Source organism: Geospiza fortis, unplaced genomic scaffold (genome assembly GCF_000277835.1).
Source record: "Geospiza fortis unplaced genomic scaffold, GeoFor_1.0 scaffold381, whole genome shotgun sequence".
Taxonomy (NCBI): domain Eukaryota; kingdom Metazoa; phylum Chordata; class Aves; order Passeriformes; family Thraupidae; genus Geospiza; species Geospiza fortis.
In genome coordinates this window covers 2034928-2046129 of record NW_005054348.1, presented here as the reverse complement: position 1 = coordinate 2046129, position 11202 = coordinate 2034928, and the positions used below count along the sequence as shown (strand labels likewise).

Below are 11202 nucleotides of genomic sequence, written 5' to 3'. Positions count from 1 at the left end.
GCCTATGTTAACAGTGTTGCCTATGTTAACATATTATATGTCCCCTAATGTTAAAAAGGCCTGCTTAAATATATATGTCCCAGCTAATTTTTATCAGCTGTCTAACTATGGCCTTTACAAACTTCACTTGCCTCTTCCTCACTGCTGTTATCCTCTTTTTCTTTTTCATCTTCTTCCTCTTCTTCAGCTTCACTGCTGGAGCTGTCTTCTTTCAATTCTGTTTTCCAGTTACTAGGAACAGTTCTGGTTTTACGGAATTCAAGTGCTTGGTCAAAAGCTGTAAAAGAACCAGCCTTTGTTAGCACTGCAGGAAATATCAGTTTGCACAAATATTTCAATTTAAAAAACAGTAATGAGGGGTGATGGGGAAGAGGAGAAGGAAAGACTGCTAACTAACAATTCCTCTCCACATTCAAAGATCCTCAACAACCACTCCATGTTGTCCATCCTTATTTGTCTTATCCAGTCAAACTGGCCTAGTGTTCTCTACACATCAAGGCACCCAGAGATACTACCAGTATTTTTACCTTGTTAGTGTCTACAGACACAAACAAGGATCTTCTGCACAGGGCATATATGAAAATTTAACTGAGGAAACCCCTATCCAAGAGGTTTACACTGCAGTTTATATATATCAAAAAGAGAGGGCAAGAAGGAAGAAATAATCACAAGCTAACTCTAAGAGTTTCATCACACAAGCTTAAACTTTCAAATGCACCCACAATTCCAGATTTTCAAAGCTCATAAAGGCAACTTACAACTATTAGGGGCACTAGTGTGAGAATAATTCTGTAAGTTCTAAAGCAAAAGGAAAAATACAATGTATAGAACCAATGTGTGCATGTTTGGCATGTCTACAGTTAAAGCCAGTGCAGAGCAAGTGGGGTGCTGTTTTGGGGGCTTTTATTTAGTTAAGTTTTATTTGTTTGAAAAAAGTTCCTCTAACTTTCCATAAGTGTTGTCCTTCAATATATTATTCTGTAAGAGAAGATCCTAGTTTAGGATCTTTAAGACATGAATCAATCTGCCATAGATTTAGTGATTCATGTAACTAAGCAAATACACACAAGTGTTTCTCACAGGAAGTTATTTTTACCTTGTTTTAACAAAGCGTCAGGCTTTGGTGAAGTTTCACTGATTTCTCGGACATCTTTTCTTGGCACAGAAACACTGGAGAATTTAGAACGTGTTAAAAACATTTAAAATATTTTAAAGGTAAACTAACTATACAATACAAAGCTCCCGTTAAGATTATAATACACTTACTAAACACACATAAGAAGCATACAAAGTATATCTTGACAATTCTGTAGTGTTACTCTGGTACAGTGTTAGTCAGTGGATTAAAACCAAAATATTAAATTGATTAAACTATATGAATTCACTGCATGTTAAAGAAAGCATGCTACTTCCACAAACAGGTAGTTTCTGGAATCTCCCATATATGTAATACTTTAAACCTCACATTAATTTAACATTAATTTAGAACCCTACCTTGATTAAATGAGTATTAGTGTAAATTGTCAATATGAAATTAAAGACTTTCAAATTGAAAGAACAAAGCACTTTCTGATTTCTATTTTGTCTACAACCAAGGAAGCAAATCTGAATTGCAGCTCTGGAGGACTGGGGGGTGGGTAAGTGCTTGTGTGCACACATCTTATGTGTGCTCCTTAGGTGATGTGCACTGATGCCTGAAAAACTATCAAATGGTAAAGCAATACCCTAGACTTCGTAAGTAATTAAACCACAACAAAACTGTTAAATATTTAAATATCCTTCTTGCAAAACATTGTGTTGAACTGAACCAAGCACAATAAATAGCTGCAACTTTTGAAATAAAAACTAAAACCTAGAAAAAGAATTCTACTGTTGTGAGTTTAAGAACACAAAGTTCTTTATTTTGTTGCAAATACCAGACAGTCTGGTTTTCTATGTTTCTCTATCCTTTTTCCTATTTTGAGTAGCATTAGAGCTCTTTGCAAGGAGCTGGATAAGAGGCAGTTGCAGTCTAGACTGAGATAAACATGTGCCTTAATACCTTCCAACAAGAAAGAGGATTTCTGTGTGTGCACGTGGTGTACGTGCAGGCATGCACACATCCCCACCGACCCTTCTGGAACTGGATAAGCTTACAGCCACATCCCTGAAAAGCACTGCTCTATTCCAACCTTAGCAGGAAAGAGTTTCAGGCCATTCTTGAAGTCACGTAATACTGCTGGGTTTGCCACAATTTTAATAATGAAATTAAAACTAAGACAGATAGATTTATGCATCCCATTAGTAATAATGACAAAGTTCAAGACTAATTTCATCACCACGTAGGCTGTTAACAGTTTTTTAAACATTAGAAAATTACTGGCAGGAACTCACTGAACTTACTGATGTTATTAACACTTTAACCAACACACCTCATACTACATTTCACTTGAGGTATAAATTTTGTTCAATTATCAAACTCAACATTCCTACTCACAATTTGCCATCCTTGAATGAGCGAACAAGAATATTGTCTTTTTTCACCGCAATATCATCACTACAATCTGGGCAAACCACCTGCAAAGATATTACAATTGCAAAGTTTAGAGAGAAAAAGCTAAAACAAGAGAGTAATAATAAATACCAATGCTTCTCTAAAAGCACTGTGCTCATTTCTCGCTGGTAACCCTGAGATGAGAGCAAGTGAGATCCCCCAAAACACAGGAGTGATGACCTCCTGAAATTACTGAATGCATGAGGTCATCCTCGCTCCTAGAGGGAAACTGATGGCTGCTGCCAGAAACATAAGAACAGCATTCTGACAAAATGTCAATCTGTCATGCCCCTACAGTTTATTCTACTCCTCATCCCAAAAGGACAGAAATTTCACCAAGTGCTGCCACCTGACTTAGAGACTTCTTCTGAAAACTTCTGGAAATGGCAAGATGTGATCACACACAGTGTCAAAACCAAAAGCTAACAGGATCTATGAAATGCAATTTTCTAAGGGAAGACTTACAAGTAATTTGCCTAGGAGAGAAGAGCACCTCGAGTGCAAGTATTATGATAGGTTCTTTAACTCAAGAAATAGACTAATCAAGTCTAGCACTGAGACAACATATTATTTGTTGCAATTTTGAAAGCTATTTCAGTTTTGTTAAACCAGGATACAAGTCACTAATCAAAAAGCATCAAGAATTTAATAATAAAAAACAAAGAATAAATATTGAATCCCTAGAGATACACTACAGAAAAGCAACAATAATGCGCATAGATCCCTGAAAGTTAGGAAAATTCTGCCTTCTACAAAACCTCAAGGAGCAGCAAATGAGTGTAGCCCTAAGTTAGCCCAGGTAATACCTCTTCTCCCTTATACCAACTTTTGCCTTTCAATCCCAATTTTCCACCAAATACGAAGATACTAAATGGCAAAAGTTGAGTTTTTCCCCCCTCCTTACATAGGTCACCACCTATGCAGCATTTTAGGAGCTAAAGTCAAAAGTTCCAAGTAATTTGGAGATAGACTTAGATATCACAAAGCATGGTCCTCAAGATAAATAAAATTCAACAGACCAAGTTCCAAACTTCAATGCATTCACAGTCTACAAAAAATTACTTTAGGAAATGACAACTTTCTAAATGGAATTACACTTGAGATACAGCTTGCAGTGTCAGGGTAAAAGACAATGATTATCATCCCCTATTTTAAACTGACAAGTGCAAACTCCTAGCTCCTTTAAAGATGGAGAAAGGCTCTTCAGGCTTTAGCTACGGTTTTCTAGAAGCATCAAGATTTTAGTAGTCAGAAATCCATTCAGAGGTTGGAAAACACCTTACCATCACCTCATCTAGTGCCTTTACATCAAGCAACATCACCACAATTTTGCCTGAATCAAGTTCTCAATTTCCTTGCAAAACAAACTCCACTGGAGTCAGAGGATGAAAGAGATGATCCTATGTAAACTCAATTTTCTGAAAATGCTGCAGATTTCCTCACTGCAGCTTTCAAAAGCCTTTAAGTACACATTAAAACTAAACAATGCTATAAGGCTTTGAATAAGACTGAATCACACTCTGACATAAGGAACAACTGTCAGACCCTTTTACAATTCTAGTTAGTCACTGTACTCCCCCCTTCCCCACAGAATTTACAGAAACAAATGAGCAAACAAAAACCCCACCAACCCAGACATGTATGCAGGATTAAAACAATGCAGTCAATCACTGAGTCCTCAGAGTAATTTTTACTTCTATAGTTCTAAATTTGTAAGTGATAATCACTTTGGTTATAGGCATGATCTCCAAAGTACTTGGTTTCCACTACTAATCTTAATTGTTACCTGGTGTAAAGGTTTGGACTAATCCCTGAACTTGTTTTCACATAATAAACTTGCACAATGTCCTCTGTGCTTATACACAAAGTATCTGTACATAATATCGTTAGTAAGAAATAATGCTGAGATACACATTCTTCCACACATTAAACCTGAATTTTCATTACATTATTCATGAAATTACCATAACACACAGTTAATGCAAAATTTATCAGTAATAAGATAAGATTACTTTGTTGATACAGTAGAGGTAAAAAAACCTGCTTACAAGATAAAAAAACTAAGAAGCATAGCTATTGGAAAGGGGATTATAACAAAGAAAACCAAGCCAAACCAAAAAAGGCAGCTATTTGAGGTACAAATCTACCCTTTGGCACAGCTTCTCTGGTTAAATGCAATATGATGTTTGTTTGCAGAGCTATAAACCTGATTACTAAAGTAAGAGTTAATCTAGGATAAGCTATTTCGGAGTTAACAAGCTTCACCCTCAAACTTTATCCCCCTACTGCTTTTCATTTGTTGCAGGAAGCTTTCCATGAAGAAGAAGCTATTCCAATCTTCAAAAGAAATCCAAAGAAACAATTGTGTATCTTTAGTATATCTTTGGAGCAGAAGCAACAATTCAGCTCCTCTTCAGAGTCTGACCCACTGCTGTCCTGAGCAGCACTACAGGAGCCCCCTGTAGTGTTCCTACTCTACAGCAAGCAAGCAAGCCCAATCCCCCCCCAGAGAGCATGCCCTGGAAACTGCTACCTGCCATGGCATGAGCAGAAAGGCAAACCCAGCAGTGTGACATTAAAACTGCTCAAGCCACTTTCACTGACCACTTCTCTGAGAGAACTGTGAGGCAGGTAATACTGCATCCTCTTGATGACAGCTTTCAGCAAAGAAACATCTCATTTTTTCTTGTTTATCGCCGAAAACTTCTCTTAAAGTTATCTGCTGTAAACATGGTACATCCTTGCTGTACAGTCTGCCCTCTCCCTTGCAAAAAAGACTTCAGTGACTCTTGCCCTTCCACAAACTTCCCCAAAAGAATTCCTACTGGAAAGCTGCTGGACTGCATTACAAGACACAGCAGGTGACAAGCAGAACGCTGCGATTGAGAGCTATTGCACATACCAAGAGGAGTTAAATGCTACTGTATGGCATGGTTTCAAAAGCAGAGCACAAGTCTCCCTGAAATTAGATAAATGTTAAGTTTTCATTGCCAGGGAGGAATTAATAAAATAAAATAAAAATTAAAAAGCATGGTACTAGAACGTACTACATATAGAAATATATTCACTTCCAAATCAATCAGTGAGTCTACATGCAATCACTAGACTAGCTGTGATATTTTTTTAGAAGTTGATTTCTTTAGAAGTGTCTTTAAGCCAGAATAAAAGAAGAGAAAAAATACTGGTACTAAAAGGCTACAATGTAATTTTAAAGTAAATTTATTGTCAATATTCCATTACCTAGTGGCCAAGAAAAAAACATTTGATTTTATTATCCAATGTGTTTATATTGAATGTTGAAAAATCATGTCTATCATGTCTATTTAGTAATCACTAAACTTCCTCTCTCTCTGTATTTTATATTTCCTTCCTTGATAAAACTCAGTAATTTGGAAAATTGATATACAATAGCCTAGGAAAAAAGCCCTGAACTTCTAGTCCAATAGTGAACACTGCACTGCCGAGCTAGAATTAGGTCAACAAGCTCTGGCTGTTTGGAAAAACTAAGGTCATGTTAGCAATCCCTTTTTTAAACAAACATATCTAGATATATTTCCTTTGACTGTTCTTGTACTGTCCAATTTGAAAAAACACATTCTAAAATTCAAACAAAAACCACCAAAACAGAAAAACCCCACACCTCTCCCAGTGCCTAGAAAAAGATAAAAGCTGTACAAAATTACAATAAAGATGAAACTCTTACCAAGGCTGGAAACCACAGAGCTTTCTTTTTATCCACACTGAAGCAGTCCACGCACACAACTTTTCCTAGTAACTCATCACTTTGTTTCCTATCATCTTCATCTTCATCGCTGGAAGAGGATGAAGATTCTTCTTCAGGACTAAACAACAGAAAGAGACTTAAAACTCAACTATTCAAAACTTGATTATTGTAATTACAGGAGATCCAAAGCAAATTATCAGAGAGACATAAATAACAGTGGCTTTAATTGTCTGTTAGGTGTTTTGGCATAAAAATTAATAAAGTATTTATAATATATTATAGCAACAATTCAAACATTACAAACTCAGACATGCACATTTACTAGTTATACATGTAAAACCCAAACAAAACACTACCATGCACCCATAGGGAGGAGGACAAATGCACTGTCAGGGTATTCAAAGTGAAACCATTCTACTCTACAAAAACAAAAACACTGTTCAAAAATACTGTTGCAGTTGTAGTTTTGGACCAATGCTAAGCTAAACTCTTTTGGTCTTCCCTCTTAATCTATGCTTTTACTTTAACAACCACACAGAATGGAAAGCTATTTTGAGAGAGGACAAATCTCTGAAGAAGAAACATCAGATACAAAGATGAACAGCAAAGAGAAAGTCTGTTTATCCTTAAACAGTTCTTTAAAGATGTGCAGTGAAGTATTTCTATGACTTCCAACTTCACATTGAATGAAGTGTTGGAATGTAAGTAGATGGGCCAAGATGCAAATGCATTTTCATTTAAAAGGGTTCTGGCTCATTGTTTTGACTCTTCAAGTACAAAGTTGCACCTGGTTTTAACCATATGAGGAGTCTAAATATACAAACTAGTCCAAGTAAAATTACTTGCAACAAAAAAAAAAAAAAGCATCTCTTGATGCTCTCTATATATCGTTTTTAATAGTCCCTTCAGAGGTTAATCCTCAGAAAATATACAGCATCTTCAATGAGCACCACCACCATTACTTCAAAAGCTATCTTCCATTTGTCATATAATTGCTTTTGAGTACAAAATTCACTACTAATAGAAAACTCAGTTACCATTTGTGTAACAGAAGGCAACTGATGTACAGTTTAAGGAGAATTGCTTTTTCTCCATCTTAAATTTATGTTATTTCCAGTGATGATAATTGTTTTGGTTTTGCATTGTTTTGATTGCTTTTTCCCTCAAAATTCCTTTTTTTTTTTTTTGAGTAATGGTTTCTTTTAAAATATATTAAATTCTTTCAGGTTGCTTTCTGGGGCTCAAGAATCTCTTGTAGGAAGAGAAAAAACTCAAAGACTAAAGAGAAAGCCAGAACTATTTTGGAGACTACTTCCTAACTCAAATTGCACAGATACTGGTATAAGTGTCTTTAAACTCAGTTAACACAGTTTTAACAACAAGATAAAGATAAGTGTGTTGCTTCTGACATCATAATATCCTGTACAGCCCTGTACAATATCCTGTACAGAGACATCAAGGATGCTACAATCACATTCTCTGTGGTAATGCCAGCTTTTTTCAACTTTTTCCTTCACTATCTCACAAATTAGTAACTCAACAATTTTCTGAGTAAATTTATAGCTCCTCTACATATATAGGGCAGCATTTATTTCAAGCTACTAGAAAGTGCAAAAACCCAAGCATGAAAACCACTACACCTAAAAACTTTAAGCAAACAAGAAAAAAAACCCCACATAAACCCACATATACACACAAAAACCTCACAATCCACCCACAAACAACGAACAATAGGCATTGGACCATGTAACACTGGTTTATCAAAACCACAGCTACCAAGAATTTTGGTGCCTAAAAATTCTTGAACTTTGTTTTTATATCAGTAAGCTTTGTTGCAAACTATACTAGAAGCAGTGGGAAGAAACTGATGCACAGGAAATTCCACCTGGATATGAGGAAGAACTTCCTTATTGCGCAGGTGACTGAGCACTGGAACAGATTGTCCTGAGAGGTTGTGGAGACTCCTTCACTGGAGATGTTCAAGAACCAACTGGACTCAATTCTGTGCCAGGTGCTCTAGGATAGCTCTGCTTGCGCAGGGAGCTTGGACCAGATGCCCCACTGTGGTCCCTTCCAAGCTGACCCATTCTGTGATTCAGTAATAATAAAACCCTTCAGAGAGCCTGTACTGAAGGGTCTATCTACATGAGGATTCTGGGACCTTCCACAAAGACTTCCTGTCAGCTGGACTAAGACTGCATTGTAATTATTTTAGCTTGAGTCCAACATATTTACTACACTACAGAGATGTTTGCCAATACAATTCAAAAATTTTTTTAAACAACAAAAAGCTCTTGGATACAGCTGGTGCTATTTTAAATACTGATTACATGAAAACTTTAAATGCTTGTATGCAACAACAGACTGAGTTTCAAACTGAGTGCTAAACAACATTTTTCGTCCAGCCTCCTGTTTTTTTTAATAAGAGAAGCCTGAACATACAAATAATAAAACTCGATACACACTGAAAGCTTCAGAATTGATTACACACAGCACAGATATCAAAATATTTAACTTACATATGATTGGATCTCCTTCCCCTGTTTGTTTTCTTTCCTATAACAGGAGTCCCAAAGTGTTCAGGATTGGTGAGTGGGAGCTGATCTAATGTCTGTTGAAATGAAAAAATACATATGCATATACATAAGAAAAAGCTGGCATAAGTTATTCTCCAAACCACCTGCTTCACTGAAGCAATTTTTGTCAACAGAGACTTTCTCATTATGAAAGAAATACAGAAGTACATCATATATGTCACACTTAGATTTTAAAAAAGGAATGTGTTTTGTTTTGCATGTTTTTTTCAACACTGTCTCTGCACCTCTGAATAATTAACTTTTGTCGAACACACACAAAAAATTCTTCCCAGAAGTCCTGCCTTTGGACAATCAAAACACAGAGAAATAAGTATCAGGTATTCTGCTCACCTGGCATATTCCATCTCTACCAGATTAATTTTCTGCCTATCCTACAATTAGACTAAATACTGAATCATCTACTAAAAAATGAACAAAGGTCCCCTTTAAAATGAAACAGCAAGATTACTCAACAGCAGCAAACATGACAACTTACTTTAATTTTTTGTTAGTAATTCATACTTTGATATGTGAGAGAGATTCTAAAACAATTTTAACGGGGCTGCTATATTGATAATCGGGAGGGTGCTAATTGATGCTTTATCAGCATCAAAACAAAAATAGAGGAAGAAAAAGAACTTCCCCTCTTCAGGAAGAATCCCTCAACAGAACGAATTCATGGACATGCAGTATCTTCTCTCCCCAAGCCTGCTGTTACCTGTTTAAATCATAACCACTCCTGATTTGAAGGCAGGTGGTACACAATAATTTTTTGTACAGCTGCTTATTATTGTTCTTTAAAAGAAGGCAGAAAGCCTTCCAAATTAAATATAGTCCTCTAACTTCAACTTCTTTGTCATGTATGAATTTTACAATGTGTAACAATGACAAGCACCTCAGAAGTATTCTGTCTCAGACAGAATTGACTGAAGGACAATAAAACTGGCTTTTTAGAATCTAAAAATAAATGTATGACTACTTCTGAATGTGGTGGACATCCTAAAAGATTCTACACCACACACTTGGGAAGCAGTATCAGAACAAGACAACTGTGGGGCACTGGCCTAATTACAAAAGAAATTTGAGATGTAATTTTCCCTGCTGTGTAGCTGTGCAATCAAAAGGTAATTATTAGAAATGTACAACATGTTTCATTCAGAGCTGATGACAGTGAATTGCAAATCAGTGACTTCTGGCAAAACATCAAAAGTTTAGATGAAAAAAAAGACGATAAAAATAAGAAGTACCAGACATCTGAATGTAAGGTTTCTTTGAATGTGACAAAACAATCTGAATTACTCTCATTCAGCCAAACAGGTCACAAAGCAATACAAGTAGACCAAAATTTTCAACCCATGCACCCTAAGGTAATACTCCTGAAACCATATTAAAATACTATTTATGGAACAGAAGAAATCTAATCTTCAGTTGTGCTGATCATTAATAGCAAAGAATTAATTGAAGGGATACCACAATCTTTAAAATTATAGCATTTCTATCGGAATCTAGATTTAGGCATCTAATTCGGCTCCCACCTTTACATATGTTTCATCCTGATTTAGGATTCTAGCAGATACCTGAATCTTCACAGGAATGCAGCATGCAAAAAACAAACTCAGCTGACTGCACTAACAGCACACTTATGTAGAACAAAAAAACCCATCTTCAGCAGCTGTCCAGTAAACAAACATGTTTACATAAATCTGCCCATGCGTCCAGATTGTCTTACATAATATGAAGGAATAACTCCCATTCTGAAATTCCAATTATTTGGAATGTACTAGAAAGTTTGCACACTTTAATGTGTAAATCACCTCTAAGACATGAGCCAGCTTCAAAATACTGGTAGCTGTTGTCAAATAAACAAGTAACAGCAACTTATTATTATTGGTCATTTGAAAGAAAAGCTTTTATGTTTCATTAACTATTACAAATTTGGTTTGACCATCAAAAATGCAGCATAACTTTACTATGCATAAACATCCACATTAGTTTTTTGTGTTATAAATTATATTACTTTTCATGTTATAAGTATACTGTGATTTTTTTCATCACTAATACAGGTCATTTTTTATACAATGCAAAGTAGTTGTGTAATCGCAGGTTTTTTGTGTGATCTACAATCTACAAAGTATCAATAACGTAAAAATGAAAAAGATAAAATGCTGGGTTTGTTTCTTAACTTACACAGTTTGGCGAAATCTAACTGTATTTCTTGCTTTTAAAAAAAATAAGCCAGACCCTGTGGACCACACTTTGCATAATCCCCACTCTTAGTAGCATGGATACACATAACATACTAAAACCTGAGGTAATAAAAGCATCACTTTTAAATTTTTCTAAATAAAAAGTTGCAATATAAAAACTCT

General features: G+C 35.7%; 1 protein-coding gene across 1 annotated transcript in view; it reads right to left on the bottom strand.

Moving 5' to 3' along the window:
• The window catches only part of ARID4B (AT-rich interaction domain 4B), an 86444-nt gene that overhangs the window by 36783 nt on the left and 38459 nt on the right, over nucleotides 1-11202 (bottom strand). Inside the window, exons 6-11 of the mRNA XM_031058759.1 lie at nucleotides 10911-10957; nucleotides 8777-9016; nucleotides 6237-6375; nucleotides 2477-2556; nucleotides 1097-1170; nucleotides 132-277 (exon numbers count right to left, since the gene is read on the bottom strand). Of these exons, the coding sequence (XP_030914619.1) occupies nucleotides 132-277; nucleotides 1097-1170; nucleotides 2477-2556; nucleotides 6237-6375; nucleotides 8777-9016; nucleotides 10911-10957 (726 nt within the window). The remainder of the gene's footprint in view (nucleotides 1-131; nucleotides 278-1096; nucleotides 1171-2476; nucleotides 2557-6236; nucleotides 6376-8776; nucleotides 9017-10910; nucleotides 10958-11202) is intronic.